Source organism: Crocodylus porosus, unplaced genomic scaffold, assembly GCF_001723895.1.
Source record: "Crocodylus porosus isolate Cpor-Errol unplaced genomic scaffold, CroPor_comp1, whole genome shotgun sequence".
In the NCBI taxonomy this organism is placed as follows: Eukaryota; Metazoa; Chordata; order Crocodylia; family Crocodylidae; genus Crocodylus; species Crocodylus porosus.
This window is the reverse complement of record NW_017728913.1, coordinates 18,171,712-18,196,498: the sequence shown is the minus strand read 5'-3', so window position 1 is coordinate 18,196,498 and position 24,787 is coordinate 18,171,712. Positions and strand designations below refer to the sequence as shown.

Genomic DNA, 24,787 nt, shown 5'->3' with positions numbered 1-24,787 from the left:
TCGGATTCTGGGACAGAGTTGTTACTACTGCTGTTGTTGGGCCAGGTTGGCATAGCTCATGCAGTAAGGGAGTGGACACACAGTTGTGGGGTATGGTTGAGACCATGCAGTGTCTGTTAGGGGGAGGGCTCAGGGGAGACCCTCGCTGCAAAGTGTCACCTGTACATCTACTGCCCTGCATCCCCTTCCATGCCATATGAGTCACCCTGGCATGGCCAGGCAGGAGTGGTGGTGACACCTCTGGCTCTCAGCAGTAGGGGACAGCACAGGGGAGACTGGAGCTCCAACTCTGACTCTGGCCCCAAACCAGACCTGGGGCTGGAGCTGTGACTGGAGTCAGAGTGAAGTTGCTGCATAGGTATGGACTAGTAGTGAGGAGCAGGAGGTTGGGGGAAGAAGAGAAAGCAAGGGAAGGGATTCTGGCTGTCTGCCTTATCCCCAACTGTTTTCCCTATCACAACAGTAAAAGGGATAAATTTAAGGGACCCTCCAAAAATTAGATTCTACACATGAAAAATTATAACAAATGTATAATTTTCCATGTATAGAATCAAATTATTAGGGCGTCATTTTAAGTTTGAAGTCATCTTGGATTCAGATAAATGTGGTTTTTTGAGAGAGAGCATCCAAATACCGCTTGGTATGGGGACAATGTATTTTTGCATACTGATTTATAAACACAAAAATTGGGCTGTTATAGATGTTCACCTTTTTGTTCTTTTCAGTTTTAAGAAAATAATGTTTTTGTTTTTCGTTTGGTGCTTTTTTATGGATGTCCCTTTTCAAGTTTGCTTATTTTTCTTCCTTAAGGCTGTAATACAAGTGCTATATTTTGATTAGAAAGGATTGAATCTAGTAAAATGCCATTCCAAACACTAACCTTTATTTTTATTTAAAAAAAGGGCCATCAGTTGAACAATGATAACTGATTTTGACAAATGAAATTTAAATATTTTGAGCTTTTAATGTATTACTTGTGACAAAATGATGAATTGCAATCTGTCATTGATTATTTACCGTTTTTATTTTGACAGGAGAAGACCAGTAAGGATGTATATGTGGTGGACAGCTGTTTTATTTCTTGGATGCATTTTGTTGGGAGCAGAAGGGTGGCCAGCCAAGGACTTTAAGCCTTATCAGCCTCTAGTAAGATTACGCCACAAGGTACAAATAATTTTCTGGCACTCATTGCTTTTGTACTCCACAGCTAAGGAATAATTTCCTCATTAACTTCCAAGTGCTTACATTAATTGGAGTAACATTTGGAAATAAGCTTATTCAGTAATAATATCTTCCAAATGTTGGCCTGATTCAAGTATAAGCTGGACCTTTTATACAAAAATAAAACTATGAAAAGCAGTATTAAATACTGATTCTGTTATCAGAAGTTGACTCTCTCTAGAAAATGTGATTCTCTGTTGGCATTGAACCATCATAGCAACTTGAAGTCCACCTTACCCAGCTGCCAGTTTAGGAGGAATAGCGAAGGGAAAAGGGACGTGGCCATGGCTTCTTTGTACCTGGCTGCTCTAAACACCCTTGGGGGCTGTTTGTGGTTGCTGCAAAGTAAAACAGGTTTTAAACTGTTCCAGCATATGCTAGAATATGCAGCATTATCCTGGTATCTTTAACCCTTTTGGGGCCTCCAAGGTGTTTTAAAGTTATACTTACCCTTTACTTCTGGTTACAGGTCCAGTGTACATCAATGGAAAGTCAGGACCATTATTTGTATTAAACAGCTATGCATTTTGAACATGTGAATAATTTATCTTTGGGTAAAAAAAGTAGGGATTAATCATGTGTCAGCTGCTCCACAGCAACTGCTCACATGCACACTTCCTGCAAGGAAACTGAAAAGTAAACATAAGTAACTTATTTCTCTTTCATTAAAGCTTAAGCTACTGCACTTCATCTTCCACTTACAGCAGACAAAAAGCATATACTCCCCTAACGCCCCCCGCAGAAACACATCAGCTATTCCCTGGTAGAACTCTATTCCATTTTACCTATGGTAAATTATTCATCTGTGCATTCCTCAGTCTCTGGAGGTTAAACTTGTAAGTGACATTATTGGGAGTGAGGTTGAGTAAGGACTGAATGAATTGGCCTAATAATCTACTCTGTGTAAAATATATTTCTCTCACAGGGAAGATTAATATATAAAATGTAATTTCAATAGAATACTGTACCAAATGCTCTCATACTGTAATGAACTCAGTAGATCCTAATTATGCAAACACTTGCATATGTGCTTAACTTTAAGCATACAAGTATTTCTGCTGATTACCTGCCATGACCAAGACCTTAAATTCATTAATTCATTTTTATATGCATACTATCAACATAGCACACCTTGCTATTATAGCAGAGAAAAATGAAAAGCAAGAAAAAATAGACTAAAACTCAGAGGAAATTCACAGAGAGAGGCAGGCATGGAGGGTCACCATGCAAAGACCAAAGAAAAACTCCTTGGATTGTTTACCTTCATTTCCAGGAGGAGTGGAGAAAAATGCCAAGATGGGAATAAAAACAGGAGATGAGAAACAATGAACTAATTTTGGACGTATGGGTGCAGGAGTCCACCCAGGGACATGGGAGTCACCTGCACATGTCTCTGTGAGCAGGCATAGTCCCAGGGAACCTGAGTGGGCTGCAGGGGATGGGCAGGCTGCCTGCAGTTGACAGATACCTTTGGCTGATGATGATGGTGGGGGGAGCAAAGGCATGCTTGCCTGTGCCTGGCAGCTAATCAGGTGTGGCTTGGCTATGCTTGGCTGCACTTTCCACTCTCTGACAGCCCAGAGAGCTCAACAGGAGGCATGCAAGAGTGCCTCCAACCTGCTGCCCTCGGCCAGTGCAAGCAGCCTGCATACCCCACCAATAAAGGGCAAACAGGTGTTCTGTTTGCTACCAAATTAACTTACGCTGCTTACAGAAACACACATATGGTTGATGGATTCTGCCTCAGGCTCTTTGAAAATCTGTACTTAGCCGAAGTGTTTACTTATGGTTCATCGTAGGTGCCAAAGGTATCAACACAAAATGAGAACACAGGTGAACGATGCTAGAAGTACAGTCTAGTAAGCAAATAAAGGATGGCGGAATTCTTAATTCTAACCAGATAGGACATTTATTACAGTAAAATTTAGCTTTTCAGAGCTGGTAAAAAGAATGTACGTGTGATATTTGACGGTGCTGACAGATGTGAAAATAAACCCCAAAACACCACACTTTACAGGAAGAGGAACTGCATTAGTTTGACCCAGCTCTGCAGCATCTTTTATCTAATAGCTGATTCAATCATCTATTAGAGAAAAACACCAAAAAGCTCTGGTGGACTGCCCAATCTATACAGAAGTTGGGCAAGCTAGGTCAAAGTAACACAATACTTCTTTTGGGCATGCTCTGTGCTCGATGCGGGTGCATATCAAGCTTAAAGTAAAGCACCATTTATTTAGGGTGGGTGGGTTTGCCCTCTGTAAACAGCCTGTACTTCTGCTATCCACACAGACTTACAATATTAGACTCCTTATGTGCAGTTTATCCAAAGGCACTGGCTCTGGTGCTCTTTTCTCCAGTGTAATATGACTGACTTCAGTCAAGTTACTCTTGTTTGGCATTACTAAAAGGGAAAAAAACATCAGGCCCAGTATCCTTGAAAGGAATGTTGAAAAGGAAGATGTTTTATTTTACAGCAGAACTATACTGTATATTTTTGCTTCTTTGACAAAAAAGGATAAAATTAAAGTATAAAAAGAAGAAAGTGAGTGATAAAATGAAGAGGTTAAATGGAAAAAGAGTAGAAAGGAACTAAGAAAGAGAAAATGTATTCTGATTTTTAGCCAGGAAAATATTGTTTATTTTCTGAAAAAAATGTTTCTATGTGATAAAAAGATCTAGCATAGTTATCTTCTTAATAATATAGGTATATATAAATATACAAGAAATTGAATATTAGGGCAGGTTCCACATCCAGATGGTTTAAGTTGACTCAGGCACAGATACATGGTCCAAGTGTGTGTGTTTATGTATAGCTAATATATATGTAATTATGTGATAGGTACTATAACGATCTATTTGAGAGTTTCTACTTCTTTCAAGCATTTTGTATCTGCAGTGTTTAGATTACGTTTATTTATGTAAATGACAACAATCACAAATGCAACAAAGTGTGCTGGCTACTGAACGAATAACATGTGCATAGTTTATGGAGACACAGGATATAACCAAATGAGGATTAATTGTTTCTGTAGTACTGGAAAGCTTAACCAATGACTACAATCCAACCAGAAGACTTCAACTGGGAGAAAACGAGGGAAAAATGGCCCATTGTTTCTAATTTAACTCGGAATAATGATTGATTGACAGCTTGCTTAAGTAGTTGCCATTTACAATAGTAGTTTTTCATATTCACAAAGCTAGTTTTGTACAACTGTTACAAGATGATATAGGGAAACCCAATTAGGTTAATATATAGCAATTAATATATGTGTGTGTATAGGTGCAATATGTGGGATCAAAATCTAATACTGAAAGGTCTGTATAAATGAACCTTAGAGCAGATTTTAGCTAAAATCTATTTTGCTGTGAAAGGAGATTATTGAGAATTAAAATGTCACAATGATACACACACATACAAAATAGCTTCCAAGAATATTACCAGGGAAAGATATAGTTGCCAATGAAGGCAGCAACATCCATGCTAAAGATAATGAAAAAGGGGAAGAATCTTTAATCCAGTAGTTTAATGGGCTTAGTAGTGAAGTGTATTATAAACTAAATCGATAAACTCTTCAAATCTCACTAGTTAATGCTGAGGATATGAATTCCCTAGAAATATTGTGGACATTTAGGCAGCTGAAACCACCTCATTTAAGAAAACATACATGTACATCTTTGTCCCTCCAGAGTCCAGATTCACCATAAAGGCACTATGCACAGAAGGAAAAGAGGAAACTGAATCACAATTTTTTTTTTACCGTAAAATTATTTTGGAGAGAAAGTAGGTCCATGACAGGCTTCCAGAAACACCACATGACTTTATACAGCTGTACTTCCACTTGTTTCTTTTTCCTGGTCCAACAGACTCCTTCCCTCTTTCCATTAATAAGAAAATGGAGCAGAGTGACCCTAACTTTTGGTTAGGAGACCCAGAAGTGTTTGAGTACTTTGATTGCTGTGGTAGGTAGAAGGGAAAGACAAAGCAGAAAAAAAAATCCTGTGTACAGAGTAAACCTTATACTGTGTGTCTAGCAGGCTATTCTATTACTGTTCTTTTCCTTCAGCAATCGATAGCCTCCATTCTCCTACCTTCAATTTGCCTGGGTTTGTATATTATCTGCAATAGGTAATGTATGAGAAAAGGTAGATTGGCAAATATATTTGATATGTCAGGCTGATTCAGACTGATTAGGCCACAGGTGTTCCAATTCTTATGCCATGACAAGTCCTTCCTGAATGGAAGGATGGGAAGTCTGCAATGGGAATTGTCAACCCTGCTGTGTGACATGACAGGTGCAGGATTTTTCTAAGGAATTGTTGAAGAGGAAGATCCAGAGGGGGTGCAGTGGCATGACTGGACCTTGCCATGAAAGCTTCTGGGGAACTTTCAGTTAGGTACAGACAGTCAAAAAGCCTGAGGCTGAATTGATTCGGCCTTTGCAGGTTAATCTAAGCTGTGGAGAATGAACCAAATAGTAAATGGACAGACATTCACTTCTGATGCAGGGAATGCAACCACAAGGCTGCAGTGGCTCAAGCCAGAAGCTTCAGGGTGCTAGAGCGTGCCTGTCAGCCACTGCCAAAGGGGAGGAAAGAGAGGGAATAGAGACTTTTTCCCCCTCCCTGCTGGACTAAAGGGGGTATGGCCAGGCACCAGCCTGGGGCTAGCACATTGGGGTGAGGGTTTACATCACCTCCCTGGCCCACGTGGGACTCCAGCTTGGGACTGGAGTGGGCCGGGGGGCAGTGCCTGCCAGGCTTCTGCCCCTCTGCCCTCAAAGGAGGGGGAACAGCTGGTGCTAGATTGAGGAGGGGGGTGGGGTGGGGTAGGGAAAGAGGTAGTAGCATTGAATTCATAAAAGCTTGAACAAAAATAGTCCTTTCTCTGAAGTGAGCATGTACTGAACACAGAACTTTTCAACCTCAAGCACATGACAAAACAACCAAAACCTTTGCCTAAGCTAAGATACAGCCCAGTAAAACACAGTGAGACATGGGTGACTTATGCTGCCTTAGTCAGGAGGAGTGCATTCCTGCCCTGTAACTAATCCTGTTGACCGGGGGAGGTCCCTCTGTGGCCGATCACTGCAGCCGCTTTCGGGAGCGGCTGCGGCCACTTCTGGGAGCGGCTACAGCAATTGGCTGGCACTCCCACCAGCCCCCCCTGCCCATTGCCTAAGCAGTGAGCACAGCCAGTCAGGGGTGCACCCGCAATCTCAGGGGGTGTACATGTACCCCCATGCACCCGCCACACATCACCACTGCATTGAGAGCACACACAACTTAGTCTAACTTAATTGGAAAGTAATAAAACAAAAAGATAAATCTTTGCTTAGGTATTCCGGTGTCCCACCTTTCACAGCTTCTGCTGTATAATATAAATGTAGTTCACTGCTTTCTTTGGTTACACCAACCCAGGCAGTCTAGGACCCTCTTCTGTTCCCTTAGCTCCGTCTCCAGCACATGCATGTGATGATTGTGCCAGGTTTTTGTCAACACTTCCCACTGCTCAGTCTGGTCTTGCAGGGCTTGGCTGTGTGCTCACAGGTGGCAAGGGACCAGCCCAGTTCCCCAGTCTCTTCCCCCTCCCCCATGGCCTAGGGGAGCTGAGGGGAATCACTCCATGCCCTCCCCTTACCAGCTGCTTGCTTTAATCTCTGCCAGAGGTGGGAAGGGGTGGAGTCTTCTCCTTATGAAGGGTCCTATCTTGACCCTTTCTCCACTAAGGCTCTGGATAGGAAAACACTTTCTGTTAGGAAGATGGGTCAATAATTGAGAAACAGAGTTGTTAGCCCCATACTGCAGTCTTGATGTCTCTTGATGGCCCTTCCATTAACTTTTTTAACAAGGTCTTAGTTACCTTTGCTGTGCAGGCAATGGTTTGACATGCAGTTGTCAAAGAACCAGCTGAAATAAGCTATTTCTCTGCCCCCTTCGCCATGCCAGTTTAAGCCAGTTTCTGATCACTTAAACCAATTTATATGTAACTTCTGTCCCTAGCCTTCTGGAGTCCTGAAAGCACATAAAAATCCCCTTCCCACCTTCCCCTTTGTGCTCAAAGGTATGTCCCATCCTCAGCCAGAAGCTGCTGCTTTCCCTGCTGTCTTCAGGGTAGGTAAAGGTTCAAAGCTGCTCCTACCTGCTTCAGCCAGGCTAGGTTAGGGGTGGGCACATGTATGTTCTCCCTCCCCATGCCTGCTTTCAGGGAACTGTGCAGGGTGAAGCAACCCACCACCCCACGCATTGCCACTGCTACCACTGTTGTGATGCCCAGAAGAGTCCAAGTCCCACATAGCCTGGCTGAAATGGGAAAAGGTGGTTTTGATGCTTCCCCCACTGCTGGGACAGCAAAAAAAAGCTGCAAAAGCAGGTAGGGGAGGGATGGAAGGAGAAAGAAAATGACATGCCTTTGAGTATGGAAGGGAAGGAGATGTTAGAAAAGTCCCCAGAGGCTCCCATGGTGCAGTCCAACATCACCAGGGGGCACAGTGTAGGAAGGAGGCTGGGAATGAGGGGTGAAGCCACACCTGCAGCGTGAGTGGCTCTCCCCTCCCCCCCTTTTCCCAGATCCTGGATGTTACCCCAAACTGCTGACCTCTCTTTACTTGAGGAACTAAGGACATTTTGGCAAACCCTGTTCCAGTATTTAATTTACTGTTCTTTGGTTAACATTGTGTGGTAAGCCGTCTTTCAGTACCTGCATGCATCAGTTCTGGTGCTGGGCTGCAATGATCCCTTGGCCAGCCTGATTGTATGGGTGATCACCAGTGTGAAGCATCATTATCAATACCTAAATTGCATGCCATGAGAACCGTGGAATTCTTTTCTGGTAAAGTTTTCCAGTTCTGTTTATACTATATCAGATATCAAGTTTTGGTGGATCCACAAATCAGAAATTATTTCACCTGAGGAAGTATAATCCTATTCATATTATTACTTGAAAATGCTCAGTGTTTCAGAAGTTGTATTTTCAGTATCTAGCATCTGAAGTGGCAAATTGGCTTTGCAGTGGTGGGTCCCCTTCTGGCTTCTGAAATCTATCTAATGGTATATAATTCAGTTATTTGCAGCTTTTCTTCACCATGCATATGATTTTACAAGAGTTCAGGCCTTTCTGTAATATCATATAAATTAAGGTCAAATATTTGAACATATGAATGATACCTGAACTAATATAACACACGGTAGCTGGGAAATTACTAGATATCAAGCAACTGTTTTTGTTGATTATCTCCTTTTCATTCAGAAACAGCCTATTTTGTGTATACAATTATAAACTTCCAAGCATTGCTACATACCAAAGCATTTGTGTTATTCAAGGAGGATATTTCTAAGTATGTTTTTCCATTGTTAACTTCAGAACAATGGAAATAAACATTTCTATCTTAATTATGCAATACTATGTGGTGCTATTAGCATGTCCTCAGTAGTTCTGTTCAAAAGAACATTGTTAAAATTCTGTCATGCATTAAAAAGAAAAATGAACAAAATTCATGTCCTCACTGAGGTTATGAATATACAGAAGTTGTTGTTGGTGTAGGAGGAATTTCATTGATGTAGATTACAGCAGAATATTTTTGAAACGGCTCACTGTTGGCCTACTTCTGCTCCCACTCCCTAGTCTGCTACCCCCCACAGACTGCCTTTAGTAAAAACAGAGTAAGGTCAGCACATCTGAAAATTCCTTTTCACATTGTCTTTTCTGATCAAGATTGACACATAATTTCATCCACTTATGCAAGAGGACATTGGTGTCTGTGTTTCAATGATATTTGACTTGCATGTTTTGCACGTTATTCCTGGTTCTTCATTAGTCAAAACGCTAAAAAAAATTTGTAAAGGCTTTTCCATTTGGGAACTATCTTGCATTGCTGGTGAGCTGTTGTAGATAATTTATTAATACTAAGTCTCCCATCTGAAATCATTTGAAAGTACTTCTAGCATCATAATGAATTTTCTGCTGATGACAAGGATAGTTGTGGCAGTGAAGGCAATGTGTAAGCATTTCTTCACTTGACAGGCATATGATATGAGGTTTCAGGGTGTAGGTGTAAAAAGAATAAATACAACTAAATTAAACACTGAAAAGTGACTTATGCTACCTTGCCAGAGGCTAAGAAATATAGAAAGATCTCTATATATCTACATGTATATATTATTGCTGGTTAACCGAGATGTAGCAGATATATGGCAGATAAAAGAACAAGGAGCAATTCTGTCGAGTTGCAGCAAAGGAATTTTAAGTTAGATATTATGAAAAACTTTCTCACTAGGAGGAAAGTACAGACACTGAAACAGGTTACCCAGAGAGGTGGTAGAATCTCCATCCTTGGAGGGTTGAACTCAGTGACCTCCTGAGGTCCCTTCCCCCCCCACCCCCCGATGATGATTTTCTATCATTCTATAGATGCAGACAAAACTGCAGCTCCCACATCTAACTCATGGTGCTTCACAGAAAGCACCAGAAGTTGACCAATCCTCCTGACCCAACTGACATTAGCTGTTGGATCAGGATGGTGGGGGATCAAGGTCTATTTTGGAGCTGATCCAAGGAGAGAGGCTATAACTCTGCAGCCTCTTTCCCCAGCTCCCCCACTGTTCCCCCCCACAGCCATTCTGTCTCAGGATGGGAGAGGGAGAAGGCAGGGGAGGGAGGTCCATTCTAGGGTTTCCCTAGCTGTGCTAGAGTGGGGGGGAGTGGATTGTGCTGGGTAACCCCCAGAACAAGATCCATCTGCTCCCTTCCCCACCTACTTTTCTGAAAATGGCACTGGGAGCAGGGCTGTTTGCCTCAGCCAAGTCCTGTTCCCAACGTGCACAGACCAAAGTTAATGAAGGTGCTCTGCTCTGGAGCTCCTTCATCTGAACTCTCATGCAATGAAGTTTCAGATTGTTATGGGATGGGGCTCTTTTAAATTACTCTATAGCCATGCACTTGTGTTTGGTCATGGCTGTAAAGTGCATTTAGGGGCCAGAATGGGTGAAAATTGCCACTTGTGCCTGTGCCTTTTGTGTATATATAAACCTCTCCCTTCCATGCTGTAAAATGTATTTAACCAGCTAATCCTTGAAAAGTATGTGAAATTGTTCTAACATGATGCATCAATGGCCATGTTTAGTGAGTATTATATTTAGTTTTTGATTCCCGTAAGAGAGAAGACAGCTAGAAAAAAATAGCTGAGCTATCTACCATCACTGAAACAGCTTTTGCTTTAAGATCCTATATGTGTTCTTAAATAAATGGGGACAGTTAGTAGTTTCCTGTTTTACAGAAGTTCACCATAACCAAAATTTTCTAACTATTTTTGCAGGTCAGACTATTTCCTTTTTGTCATCATATGAAAAATCTACTTTATTAGAAAAATGACACAAATAAGAAAATAAAAACTTTTGTAAACAGAAAGGAATACATACAAATTAGCAGAATACTCTGGGAATATAGCTATATTGATAAAATACACTTTTCATAAAAAAAAAAAGGAAGGTATTATCTATGGTAATATATGTCAGGAAATGGGAGCCTTCATAAGAATGTTGCATATTCCAACATGGACCATGTTATACGAGTTTCTAAGGTTATATTTTCACTTGGGGCATTATATTTAAAAAAGACCACATCAAAATGCTGCTCTAAGATTCAGAGATAAGTCAAGCCGGAAAAGCCCAAACTATCAAGTCTCCAAACAATCCCAAACAAGTTAGAAATATACAATTATATCCAGCAGTTCTGCTTGCCTATAAGCCCTGAGTATCCATATAATTTTATCCCCTTAAATCCTCCATCGTAGAAAAAATTGCTTTTTGTTGAAGCAGGATGCAGCTGTGAATCCTAGTGTTTGTCTATAATGTATCAGTGCTACTCTCAGTATGAAAATAACATGAGAAGTATTTATCCAATAGGCCCTTATGCTCTGCATCTATGGTCCTTTTAATATTTACAAGCCCAGAGACTGGGATGCAAATTCTAAGGTTTCACTTAAGCTTATACGCTAACTTTTTTTCTTTTCTTTTCTTTTCTTTTCTTTAGTCCTATCATCTTATAAAACTAAACATGTTATTCTCCTCTTTCATACAGACATGAATAAAATTTTACTTTTGAATCTGATGTTAACTCTTTCCTGTGGCTCCTAGGGTAGTGACAGATGTGACATTTGTTGTGCAGTCAGCCCCTTGGAAATGCTCCACAGCTGTGCCATGACACACATTCAGTGAGGCATCACCTGAAGGTGCTCCAAAGCGGAGTGCCTTAGGTAACTTCTGTCAATCTCTGTGTGTGGTCGGGGCTAGGCTGATGCAGCTCAGCCCCACACCCAGAGCTGGCTGCAGGAAGAGAAACAAGGAAGGGAGGTGGGGCGGGGGAGAGCTGTGGGCTGGGATTTGACCATAATGGGATTTGACCAGAATGAACTGGAGAGGGTGTGGGTAGATGGGAGCTCCCCTGCTTCATGGCCCTGTAGGGCTAGGGGAAAGAGGCTGTGGGCATGCTTCTACTCTTGGTCAGTTCCAAAGTGGAGCTTGATTTCCCCTCTTCCTCGTCCAATCCAACAGTGAACATCTGTTGTCTTGAGGCATGGGGGGGACATTGCCCTAACTCATGGAGCTTTCTGTGAAGGGCCGTGTTAGAGTGGGGAGCTGCACATCTGTCAGTGCCTTTTAGTTTTATAATGACATGGCTTTTTTAAGCGGTACTGTTATAATTACCATATTGTAGTTGATACTTGTTGAAAATACCAATCACAGAAAAACTGCTTGTCTGGAGAAGTGTAAGGAGAGTAAAACTATAAAGATTCCTTTACAGAGTTCCTTTCCCATTGCCTCTTTTGCTACCTAACCTTATTTTATAGAAATAAGTTATATTTTCGAATACAAACTGTCCTTTCTCCAAGAGTCTAGGGCTACTTATGCAAAGGATCTGCGCTTCCATTATAGCTCCCAGTGTTACCCAATGCCAGCTCACTGGCAGCATCTGGCTATCTTTCTGGCAGCATCTATCTTGGACAGCTTTCATGAGGGCAATGAAAATGATTAGGGGGCTGGGGCACATGATTTATGAGAAGCTGAAAGAACTGGGTTTATTGGACTTTTACACACACGCAATTTCATCCCACAATGTGCCAGAGATCCAGCAGGTTGGAGCAGACCCAATTAATCAAGTCTGCTCCACGTTTGAGCTGACATGCACTGTGCTGCATTGCATGCAGTTGTTTAAGTGGTGAAACGCATGTTAGTGCACAGAAAATGGCAGTGGTGTGCTGCCACCATTTTCAATGCTGGTGTATAAGCAGCAAAATGTGCAACTTTTAAAACTGCTCAGCACTGTGGCTCAAGCATGTGTACAAATACCCATTAAGTCTGCAGAAGAGAAGCCTTGAGGCAGGATTTGATAGCAGTCTTTAACTACCTGAAGGGATTCCAAAGATGGTGGAGCTAGACTGTTTTCAGTGGTGACAGATGACAAAACAGGGAGCAATGGTCTCAAGTTGCATCAGGGAAGGTTTAGGTTGGGTATTAGGAAAAACTTTCTCACTGAGAGGGTGGTGAAGGACTGGAACCAGTTGCCTAGAGAGGTGGTAGAATCTCCATCCTTGGAGGTTTTTAAGACCTCACTCAACAAAACCCTGCCTGGAACCATCTAGCTGGGGATGGTCCTACTTTGAGCACGGGCTTGGACTAAATGACCTCCTGAGGTCCCTTTAAACCCTAATTTTCTATGATTCTATATTTCTTTGACTCTATCTGACCCTTTTCAAATAATTTGATGGCACCAGGGGTGAAGTAAATACATCTTTCAGCATCATCCCCAGTCACTGACTCTGGCTGGGATGGTTGTCAGGTATTGAGCATGAAGTAGGTGACCCCTTCTAGCCTTAATTTTCTATGATCCTATGACTCCATAGAGAGATGCTGACCTCTGTTATGTATGATCTATCACTTAATTAGCATTCTTTCCTAACATCGCAAGTTATATCATGGCAGTAAGAATAAAATAGAAGTCAAGCAAGTTCTTGGGTGCTCATGGTTTTGTCACAAGTTAATTTAATAACCTGGCCTCAAATTGCTGTATCAGAGAAGTTCCTTGTTGGATGGGAGTGGGTTCTGTGGAGGCAGTTTATGATATGAACAAAATGAGTAATTTCTTTTGTTTTCTTTTTTTTAGCCATGAATAAAACACAATTTGTTTTGAAGTACTCTTTTTGCTTATTTTAAGCAAATAGCTGCACTAGAATAGATTTATGCAAAAAAAGTTTTTTTTTCCTTGGATTCCTACTCAAAAACCAGACCTCAGATCATGACAAATACCTGAGTCTTGAAGTAGCCGGCACCCTATAAGTAAGCAAGGTCCTGCTTCTTCTTCTTTGCTTTTACCTGTCTCCTGCTACCTGCCAACTTTTCTATATCTGTTTCCTAACTAGTCTCATCTCTTCTTTTTTTTTCACCCAAGACTTCTGAATTAGTTCAGCACTGCATTAAGGGTACACACAGACACTCAAAGCTTTACTTTAAGCCACATGATCATAGACTGGGGTCAGCTTCTGCATATGTTCGCCAGTGCTGGGAACTATGCCAGAAACCTAATCTAAGTGACTTGGCAAAGGGGGAGGGGGATGGTCATGATGGGGGCCAGAGCTAGCAGATCTGCTAGGGCTAGGGGGAAGCACTGGTGGGATTGAGGGAGATCTGTGGGGGAGGTTATACATCTCGAGATGGGGAGGTCTAGGGAGCTATAATTAACCTGGTCAAGGTCAGGGTAGGAAGAGTTCAGCCTCAGGGCTGGGGCCAGTGGCTGGGCTTTCCCAGCTCTGGGGCTCCAAATGTGCAGATGTTTGGTAGATTTTGCTATCCCATTCCTGATCTAAATGAGTTCATCTCAGGTGAACTAAGTTAGATAAGGCTGGCCATTTTTTGCCCGACTTAACCTCCCCAACATCTGCACAGATCAGCACTTAGATCTTTCTAAAACTAGTTAGGTTGATCTAAATGCAATATGTGCGCATACCCTTAAAATTTACCCTGTCTCACTGTCTGTCTTTTCCTGTTCATTCCTTTTAGTCTTCTCCTCATGATAACAGTTTTTATTATCCAGGGGATGATGGTACACATACTCCATTGTCTGATAAATAATAAAAAATGGATTTGTGCATTCTTTATTGTGATTCCCTTCTTATTTGAGTCTACTTTATCCCTCCTCTGGAGTATGAAATTTTGAGTAGTGAAGGGACAAAGTAAATTTTTGGGCTAGTGATTTACAGGAACAGATCTAAGTATCAGATGTAGGTGATCTGTACACATAAGTAATCCATATTATCATTTGTCCTATGTGAGTAATGGTTCCAGACCTTACACATTAATTGAAAGAAATGTTATGTAAAATATAAAACTCAACTCAAAATCTTATAAAATTATAAGAATGTAGGAGGAATTTCAGTCAATCTAACTTTTAATAGTGATATACTCCAAATTTGCATCCACTTGAGTCCCCTGATTTCAAACTAGTGATAAGCTATCTAGCACATTGTTCATTATTAAAATTTCTATTCTGTTCCAATTAGTAAAGCACTGTATTATAAATCAGAGGAAATGTGTATAAATTTTGGATTTTTGAACCATATATCTATACAGTTACATACTTTCAATAGGTAAAACATAATGCTGGTACTGTTATACCTTAAAAGGGCAACTTATAAAATACTACTTTTTTCTTGTATGCATAATTGAATGCAGTTTGATTCAGAAATAAGATTTGACTAATTTTTAAGTAATATATTTGTTTATTTTAAGTACTTTAAAAATCCTTGATATTTTATGTGGGCTGAAAAAAACAAAACTTTTCACAAAAAATTATTTCACTTTTAACATCAAGAAAAATGTCAAAACTTTTCACTCCCAATCTTTACTGGCTGATTTAACCCGAAGTTCCTCAAAGGAAAGCAAGGATGTTCAGGCCAGATTCGGGAGAAACTCTGCCAAGCCTAGGGTCAGGGAGGACCAGGTTAGAGAACTTCTGGAGGGGCTGGTTATGTTCAGATCAGTAGGTCCAGATGCTCTCCACCCCAGGGTGCTGAGGGAATTGGCAGGGGTTATTGCGGGGCCCCTGGCATGGCTTTACGAGCACTTGTGGTGCTCTGGCCAGGAGCTGGACAACTGAAAGAGGTCCAACATGGTCCCCATCTTAAAAAAGGGAAGAGGGAGGACCTGGGCCCATTAGTCTTACTTCAATCCTGGGGAAGCTCTTTGAGGATATTATCAAGGAGCACATCTGTGATGGGCAAGCAGTGGGGATGATGCTCAAGGGCAACCAGCATGGTTTCATTAGGGGCAGGTCCTGTCAGACCAACCTGATTGCCTTCTACAATCAGGTCACAAATCATTGGATGCAGGTATTGTGGTGGATGTAGTCTTTCTGGACTTCAGGAAAACCTTTGACACTGTCACCCACCCCATTCTCATTAAAAAGCTAGGTGACTGTGGCATTGATGCCTACACAGTCAGATGGATTGCAAATTGGCTGAGGGGTCATACTCAGAGAGTGGTGGTGGATGGGTCATTTTTGACCTGGAGGGAAGTGGGCGGTGGAATCCCCCAGGGCTCGGTCCTTGGACCCGCACTGTTCAATTTCTTTATTAGTGACTTGGATGATGGGGTGAAAAGCAGCCTGTTTAAATTCACAGATTACACCAAGATTTGGGGTGAGGTGGGCATGCCAAAAAGCAAGGACAGATTACAGCAGGACCTGGACAGGTTACAGGGGTGGGCAAATAAAAATAGGATTGGATTCAATACTGAGGGTGCTGTACTTGGGCAGTAGGAACCAGCAGCATACCTATAGTCTGGGGAATTCCCTTCTTGAAATCACAGTGGCAGAAAGAGATCTTGGAGTCATTATTGCCTCCAAGATGAACATGGGCTGACAATGCGAGAACAGTCAGTAGGGCTAACCATACCTTGTCCTGCATCCACAGATGCATCACAAGCAGGTCCAAGGAGGTGATCCTCCCCCTCTGTGACACTGCTCAGGCTGCAGCTGGAGTACTGCATCCAGTTCTGGGCGCTGCACTTCAGGAGGGATGTGGACAGCATTGAGAGGGTCCAAAGGAGGGCCACTCGAATGATCCAGGGACAGCAGGGCAGACCCTATGAGGAGAAGCTACGGGACCTTAACCTGTTCAGCCTTCACAAGAGAAGGCTGAAGGGGGACCTGGTGGCCATCTATAAACTCACTGGGGGGGGACCAGCGGGGTTTGGGAGAGACTTTGTTCCCCTGCATGCCTCCCGGAGTAACAAGGAATAATGGCCATAAGTTGTTAGAGAGTAGGTTTAGACTAGACATTAGAAGGCAGGGCAGCTAGGATCTGGAACCAACTTCCAAGGGAAGTGGCAATGGCTTCTACCCTGGGAGTCTTTAAGAGGAGGCTCCACGTGTACCTGGCTGGGGTCATTCGAGCCCAGTTTTCTCTCCTGCCCAGGGCAGGGGGTTGGACTAGAAGATCTATAGGGTCCCTTCTGACCCTACATCTGTGAATCTATGTTGCTTTAAAAAGTTTATTTTTATTTCTCGATAATGTGTTACAGAGACAAAACAGTGTCTCAAGAGGATTCCATATTCCATTTAATAGCTGCATTAGCTTAACAATAATTTTTTCTTTTTGTTTCCACTTTCTGTCTCCCTCTTTTTTTTTATCATTTAGAAAATATAAATAACATTTTCATTTCAGCTGTTGCTCGGTGACTTTTTTTTCTGTTAGTTATCTTGCGTTTTAATCACAAGTTATATATATGCCAACTTATTTCCCTTTATTTATAGATGAGAATTGTTACAAATCTTTTATCAGGTATCAAAATTTGTCCCCATCTTGAATCATGCCACTGGGACACTCATGTTGATTTTTGTCGTGGGGAGCTAGATTTCAGTGTTACTCAATGTAGGACTTTAAAGCATTCTTGTCTTGGAAAATTCTTGCAAATTACAACAGTATGTTTGCTATATGTTAAGGAAGTCACTAATACAACTGAAAATATGGTAGCAAATTACTTTATATATTTATTGGAGCTATTTTCCAGTGTTCAGAAATGCTTTATTCATAGATTTTAAGGCCCACAGGGGCCATTATGAGAACCTAGCCTTATCTGAATAATACACAGTTTCACCCAGTAATTCTTGTCCCAAACACATGGCCAGTAGTTAAGATAATGCATATTCTTACAGGGTGACTGACCCTATAAGGAATAATAGGTCCATCTCTAGCTATGACTTAACCTTCTTTCCTCATCAGGTAGCAGAATTTACCACAGTCATAAAGGGTAAGAAAAGAGGCTGAATCGATTCAATCTTCACAGGTTTTTCTGAGCTGCATAGATTGAACTGATAGTGAAATGAATTGACATTCATTTTTTAATCCAGTAAGGCAATGAGATGTCTACAGTGGCCCAGACCAAAAGCTGAAGGGTGCAAGAGCATGCCTGCTGGCCACTGCCAAGAGCAATCAAATGCAGCCAAAAGTGGCCCATCCCTGACTGGGTGCCTAGCACATACTCCCAGCCCCTGGTGTCCGCTCACAGTGGGAGAACAGTCCCTCCAGGCCAGGATCCAGCCAGCACTGGGCATGGCCCACAAGGGGGTAAGTATCCCTGTACCAGGCAGGGTCCCCAAGACCTGCCAGAGGGGGAATTCTCCCCTTCCACCCCTCAGCATAGTCTGGCATCATCTGGCACTAGCTCAGCCCCAGGCAGGAGGGACAGTTTTCTCCCTCTCCCCACATCTGTGGAGGTGGGGCTAAGCCATCACTGGCCCATGTGGGAGGGTGAGATGGGAAAATTCTCCTTTTGCATTGGTGACAGGGCTTGGGGGAGCCTGCCTAGGGTAGGGAAACCCCCTGCTGAGGCATTGGGATTCCTCCCACATGGGCTGATGCCCAGCACCAGCTGGGCCCTGGGCTGGTGGGACTGTTCCTCCCTGCACCTGGAGTTAAGCCATCGCTGGACCATGTGGAAGGGTGGGAAGGGGGAATTCCCACTGTGCAACAGTGGCAGGATAAGGGACCCTGGGGTGGGGGAACCCCACCTGAGGCAGGGGGTCTGGGCTGGCCCCAGACTGAAGGTACTGCTCCCTCCCTCATGCAGGACCAGGCGGGAGGAGGGGGACCTTTGTACACCAGGGATTGGGGCCAGGGCTGGGGAGGGGGACTCTGTTCCCTGCCTCTCCTTCCCCACCCTGCTGGGCTGACAGATACAGGCAGGACCAGGGCTGCAGAACATAGGCTTTGATGTTTCAAATCTGTGACAGCCCAGGTGCGAAGCCAGTCCTGTTCAGCTGAAGCAGACAGCATGGATCAAGGCTAGCTTTCCTACCCTGTGAGTGAGTGCTGCAGGGGAGAGTTACACAGACCTTAGAAGATAGACTTGAGCCCATTGAGCAAGGGCTGGACTCAAAGAGCTAAATTGTTGTATTAGATTGAAGACCCTACAATGAGGAATCCTACTTCAAGTATTCTAGTTCAGGAATAACTAGGAACCAGAGAGGAGATCATGTGCCCATAAGGCCTTGCAATGGTATAAGAGTAATCTAGGATGGGACCCTGCTACACAAATCTTTTAGAAAAATGACTGGTCTTGATTTAAAGTATTTATCCTATGAAAACTTTCACATCATCCTTAGTGAACTGTTAAAATAGACTAATATCTTCACTGTTAGTTCCACTGATTTTGCCTAGCCTCCATTCTAGCCATTCTGTTTCGTTATGCCTTTTTCTGATATGCTGTACAGTTAGAGACCTTCTTATGAAGACGCCTTTACAGGGTGGTCAGGTCACCTGTATAACCTTTTTAATGAGTTTAGAAAAAAAGAATTGGGCAGAGTATTCCACTAGTCTCATGAATGCTGTATGTATTATCACCTTACTACTTCTACTTAAATTGCCCTGCTTATGCATGTAAGGATTGTCTTAGCTGTATTAGTAATAATATCACTTAAAGAGCTCATGTTCACTGGTTATCTACCATAACCCTCTCCCTTGCCCTTTTTAGTGATATTGTTTTCCAAAATACAGTCCCTATAAGTGTGGCCTACATGCTTTACACCTTGATGTATAGTTTTGGTTTCTTCTGTTTCAGAACATTTGAATGCACTCAGTTTAGTAAATATTCCAAATGACTGTACAACTCACTTATTCTTGTAATATTTCACTTATTCTGAAAATGATCTATTTAATAATATTATATTTTAAATCATCAATAGAGCTATTAAATTATATTGGGACAACAACAATTCCAGTACAGACCCATTTGGAAATATTTATATCCAATGATGATTGCCTTGTAATATATATATTTTAAAATATGTGGTTTAATCTGTTTAAGTGTTACATGGATTTGTATGAACATACTGTGCAAGTCCGAGTGTTCTCTGTCAGCATAGTTTTATTTTCTGAACCAAAAGTATGATCACCTCAGAAATGATTTCAGGGTCTCTGAAAATACCTATTTTTTCTCAATTGAGAAGTTTTCTCTGCATTCTTTGGACATTAGTCTTTTTTTTAATATCTTGTTTTTATTTTCTTGATGTAGGTTTAGTAAAATTTTGAAAATGTATGTAGATAATTTAAAACAAGTTGCTACATCACTGGAAAACATTACATCTTAAAGAAAACAAACTTTCAGATCTTAGCTAATTTTCACCCGTGCTTTTTAGTTGCTTCAAGTTGTATTTGAACAAGTTTTCCCCTTATTATTCTTAAAAATGTGAAATGTTTTATCAGCAATTGTGAGCCTTTACGTTAAACCTTATGTTTCAGTATTTGCATATACTAGGAATTGCTTCACTCATTTAAATTAATGTCTTCAGAAATCAAAGAATAGAAAATTAGGGTTGGAAGGGACCTCAGAAGGTCATCTAGTCCAACCTCTTGCCCAAGGCAGGACCATCCCTAACTTTACAACCAAGGCTTTGTCCAGCTGTGTCTTAAAAACCTCCAAGGATGGAGATTCCATAACCTCTCTGAGTAACCTGTTCCAGTGCTTTACCCACAAAAGAAGTTTTTTTCCCCCAGTATCTGACCTAAACTTCCCTTGATGCAATTTGAGACCATTGTTCCTTGTTCTGTCATCTGCCACCACTAAGAACAGTTTAGCTCTGTCTTCTTTGGAACTACCCTTTAGGTAGTCGAAGGCTGCTATTAAATGCCTCCTCAGTCTTCTCTTCTTAACACTAAATAAGCCGAGTTCCCTCAGTCTCTCATCAGAAGTCATATGCCCCAGCCCCCTAACTCATTGCCCTCTGCTGGACTCAATTTGTCTACACCCTTTCTGTAGTGGGGGGCCCAAAACTGTACACAGTACTCCAGATGTGACCTCACTAGTGCTAAATAGAGGGGAATAATCACGTCCTTTGATTTGCTGGCAATGCTTCTCTAATATTAAAGACACATTAGTATTCCAAAGTTCCAGTAGTTTAGACACAGAACATTGCACTTTTGAATAAGATTCTTATTCATGCAAATTCTTAATTTGTATAATGTTCAATACTTTGTTCATCCTAATAGCCATTCATATTATACCGTAAAATAAATCATTGCTTGTTGCTGATTTGAATCTTTAAATTTTTTTTGTCATTTCCTTAGTGATTTAATTGTTTATCATTTTCTCTGGAAAATATAGACGGTATGCATTTCAGATCTGCATCTCCGTTTTCCCCATGTAGTTAGATGTCACTTTGAGCACAAAGCTCCTCCATCCTTCTTTATGCTATTTTGCTCATTGCAAGGTTTTTATGTTCTTAAATTCATAAGCTCTCCCTCTCTGCAAAGAGTTTTACAGACAGATTTGTTTTGCTTGTCGGTTTTTTTGTGTGTGTTCAAAAAGCATACTATACTTTATCTCCTTTAGAGTCTTTTACAAGTCTTTCTTCATCCTACCTGGTGGCGAGTCATGACCTCCATTTCTGTCAAGGGGAGGGGGGGTTGTGATTGTTACTCTTGGAATAAGTCCCTTTACTTCAAACCTCTTGTTTTTCACCATAGGTTCTTCCACAGAGCCAGTTTGATGTGTTTCTCATAAGAAGCTTTCTTGAAAAGTCCTGAAACTTTTATAAGCAGAAAATGTGTGCAATGAAGTAGGTCAGTTCATTTCAAAACAAAATGTCACTGACTTGTCAACAGGAACCCGACAGCTAGAGACATGAGATGAAATAACAAGGAAGGCCTACATTCTTTTTTTACATAAAGTTTTAGTTTTTTCATGCTTAGTTAAACACATCCTATTTAGCTGAATCTGCCTTCCACTTTGGGCTGGGCGATGGAGCTTGTATGTACAATGATGATGGAGAAGATTATGATAATGATGAAATATTTTCTATTCTAACATGAATTAATATGTTAAGTAACTACTAAAAATAGATTCCATTAAATTAATGGGGTTGGGATAACTTCCAGATTTTTAAAAGATCTAAGCAAGGAGTTATTTGGACTACAATTGTAAAGTTTTAATAAGTCATTTTCCACACCTAAGAAGTTCCAGAGGACATGAAGAAAAATAAGCCAGTAGTTGAAAAAGGTGAATGGGACTACCTGGCAGTCTCACTTTGATCCCAGGAAAAATAATGAACTCATTATTTTATGTTTTATAGTTTCTTATAATTCATTCATCACCAGATTATCTGAGTGCTTTGTACAAGTTTATGAAAAATGTGAGTAATATTTGTTCTCACATCTAGTCTCCATGGGGAGAAGAACTTACAGTGACATGTCTTGTTTAGGTAGCATGTTATTTCTTTAATTAGGTATGGATTTTGTGGAGGAAAGGCAGATAGTGTTTTGGATATTTTTAAATATACCTATTGTGTGTATTACAAAAGGCAAGTCTAAGACATGCACCTTGAACTTAATGAGTTATGTGCTGGTGCTTAATTTTTGGTTGACCTCAATCTAGTCACTCTCTTGGAATTGTTACTGAAAAGAGCAGCACAGCTTTAGATCACAGTCTTCACCCTGGAGTTGTAAGTGGTCTTTTAGATCAGTGGTTCTCAATGTTTTTTTGTACCAGGACCCATTTGTAAACATTGATGGCCAATCTCGACCCGGTGCCCCTCACTCCAGATCCACTGCCTCCAAGCTACAGCCCCCTAGTGTGTGGGGTGAGTATGTGGGGGCTCCAAGCAGCCCCTTGGTGGCTGGAACTCTGACAACCTGCAAGGGAAAAGCCACGGTTTGCCATGTTTTTCTCTGTTAAAGGAGAATCTATTTTTAAGTTTGCGATCTTTTCATATATTCTTGCTACCTGCTTTTGGATTGCAACCCACGGGTTGGGAAACACTGTTTTAGATGCCTTGTGCCCCCCAGTGCCTTGAAGATAAGGACTGACAACTTGAACTTGATTCTGTGTGAAGGGAGAAGACAGAATAGAGAAAAATACTGTTGCATTCATTGTAGCTGGTGTTGCTGAAAACTGGTGATAGCTTTATTCCCAGGTGTGTTGGAATGGTGTAATCCATCTGAGAGTTGTCAAAGGCATGAATAGATGAAGGAAGATAATCATGTGCCAGAATGAAGTTCAGTCTTCTAGCCACCCACAGTTGATAGAAAGTATTACCCATGGATGTCCTCATATAGTAGCTTGAAGGGACACATGATTTCTCTCAAACTGATCAGTTGTAGATATGTATACAGTTGTTGGATTGTATGAATAAGTGATTTAAATATTAAAGAAAACCAACACATTCTGATAGGAATGGAAAAAGAAGGAAGAAGTTTTCAATCTTTCGTGTTGAAACAATCACAGTTTGGGTGTAACTGCATGGGGGATAGAAATGTGGTAATAGAAAGTACTTCAATCTAGCAGATAAAGGTAGCAAGATCCTGTGTAGTATGGTGAGATTAAAGGCAATCATAAATCGCATCTTACTATATAAGCATATGTATGCAACTATCACAAAAGTCAGATGATAAAAATCCACCATTATCAATCAAATACCTTTTTAATGTATAGATTGCCTTGGTGTGTGCCCGGTTTTCACTGTATTAATTTAAGTATTCTTACATATAAATTGGTGAAGAAATTAAGTAATTGCATATTTCTTTTTTCTTCCAAAAGCATAGACTTTGAAGTGAATACTTTGGTTTTTTGTATTGTTGCTATGGGTTGTGTGGTAAGCTAAACTATCTTGCTCGGTAGGTTCCTCAGCCAGCACTAGCCTTTAGTTTAAGTGAGTTCCAGGAATATTAATTTTAGAAAATAACCTATTTGATTTTGATTCCATTGCTCCCAAAATATGTGGTATTTAACATTTCATTTTAGCAAGGTGCACTAAATATAACCAGTAGAGTTGGTCAAAAAGACTTTGGGGAAGAAAAGTTTTACCCATACTGCTACTAGTATCTTTGTGGGAGAAGAGAAAAATATTTTAATTTCCAACCAGCTCAGAGCACCAGCTTTTGCCACTGTGGATTGCAGGGCTGTACATCTGTCCTAGAAACTCATGGAAATATAATCACCTAGCTATTTTGGAGATTTAAAAAAAAAATCTTTCACCAATCGATTATTTGGCTTTTAGTTTTCCTGCTGACTATTTTGAATCAGATAGTCAGTATCTGGAAAATAATTTTCTAATGGTTTGAATTCAGAGGCCTTATCCACATTATCTTTCTCTTCACTGGATAATCACCTATTATTTGGCATGGAAAAAAATTGTTAAAAGTACATTTTGTTGTAACTTCTGGACTCGGTATTACTACTAGGGTCTTTCAGAAGTCTGACTGTTGAACAGTCAGCAGCAGACTTTTCAGTTTAAGGGGTGCAAGCACATTTCCCCATCAACCCAGAAAATAGTAAGAATACCAATATTGAAGAATTCTCAGGAGCATTCATTCCCTGATAATTTTAGCTGTAGAATGCAACACTCATCACTTATTCTCAAGTGATCTTTTAAATACTTAATTTTGTATTTCCGTTTTACCTGCCAAACAAATTGATTATAACTAACTTTTAGGTCTGTAAGAGTCCAAAAGATTGTGTTTTAAAAAAATGAACAAAAATATTCTTTGTATGTGGTATGTGATACCTCTGAGTGCCATTCCCAGCTTCCAGTACTTTTATCCAAGTCTTCTAGCACCATTTATCAGGATATAAATTAATGGAAAAAAGTAGTTATTTTACAAAGGGTGAGTACTTAAATTGTATCAACTGCTGCATAGCAGCTGTGTTTATTCTTCAGTAAGTAAAAGGTAAATGGGGGCAGCTTAGATTTAGTTCACTGAGGGTTTATCTGCTATGGTTTCATTTTTGCTTACTGAGTAGTCTGAGACACTCTGTAGTAATGATCCACATACTACTTAAAGCACTGTAAATTCCTGTCAAGCCATGTGCTGATAGTGTGCCACACATCTTCCATAAAATTGCCTAGTGCCACTCAGCTTTTATAGGGAATGGAGGCCTGGGTTTTAGGTTCTCCTTAGCCAGATTAACCCTGACATGTTCCATCCCCCAAAGGTAAGCGTGTGTTTTCTTCCAGGTTGGCAGATCTCCTCCGGCGGGCTTTAAACTAGGCTCGTCGGGGGGAGGGGAAGATGAGGGTGGGGGA

The 24,787-nt window shown here is 41.1% G+C and overlaps 1 protein-coding gene across 2 annotated transcripts in view; it reads left to right on the top strand.

Moving 5' to 3' along the window:
• Positions 1–24,787, top strand: part of FSTL5 (follistatin like 5) — a 600,367-nt gene that overhangs the window by 44,496 nt on the left and 531,084 nt on the right. For both annotated transcript variants that reach the window (XM_019534563.1, XM_019534562.1), the window contains exon 2: positions 1,035–1,164. In XM_019534563.1, coding sequence (XP_019390108.1) covers positions 1,051–1,164 — 114 coding nt within the window. In that variant the 5' untranslated portion in view covers positions 1,035–1,050. The remainder of the gene's footprint in view (positions 1–1,034; positions 1,165–24,787) is intronic.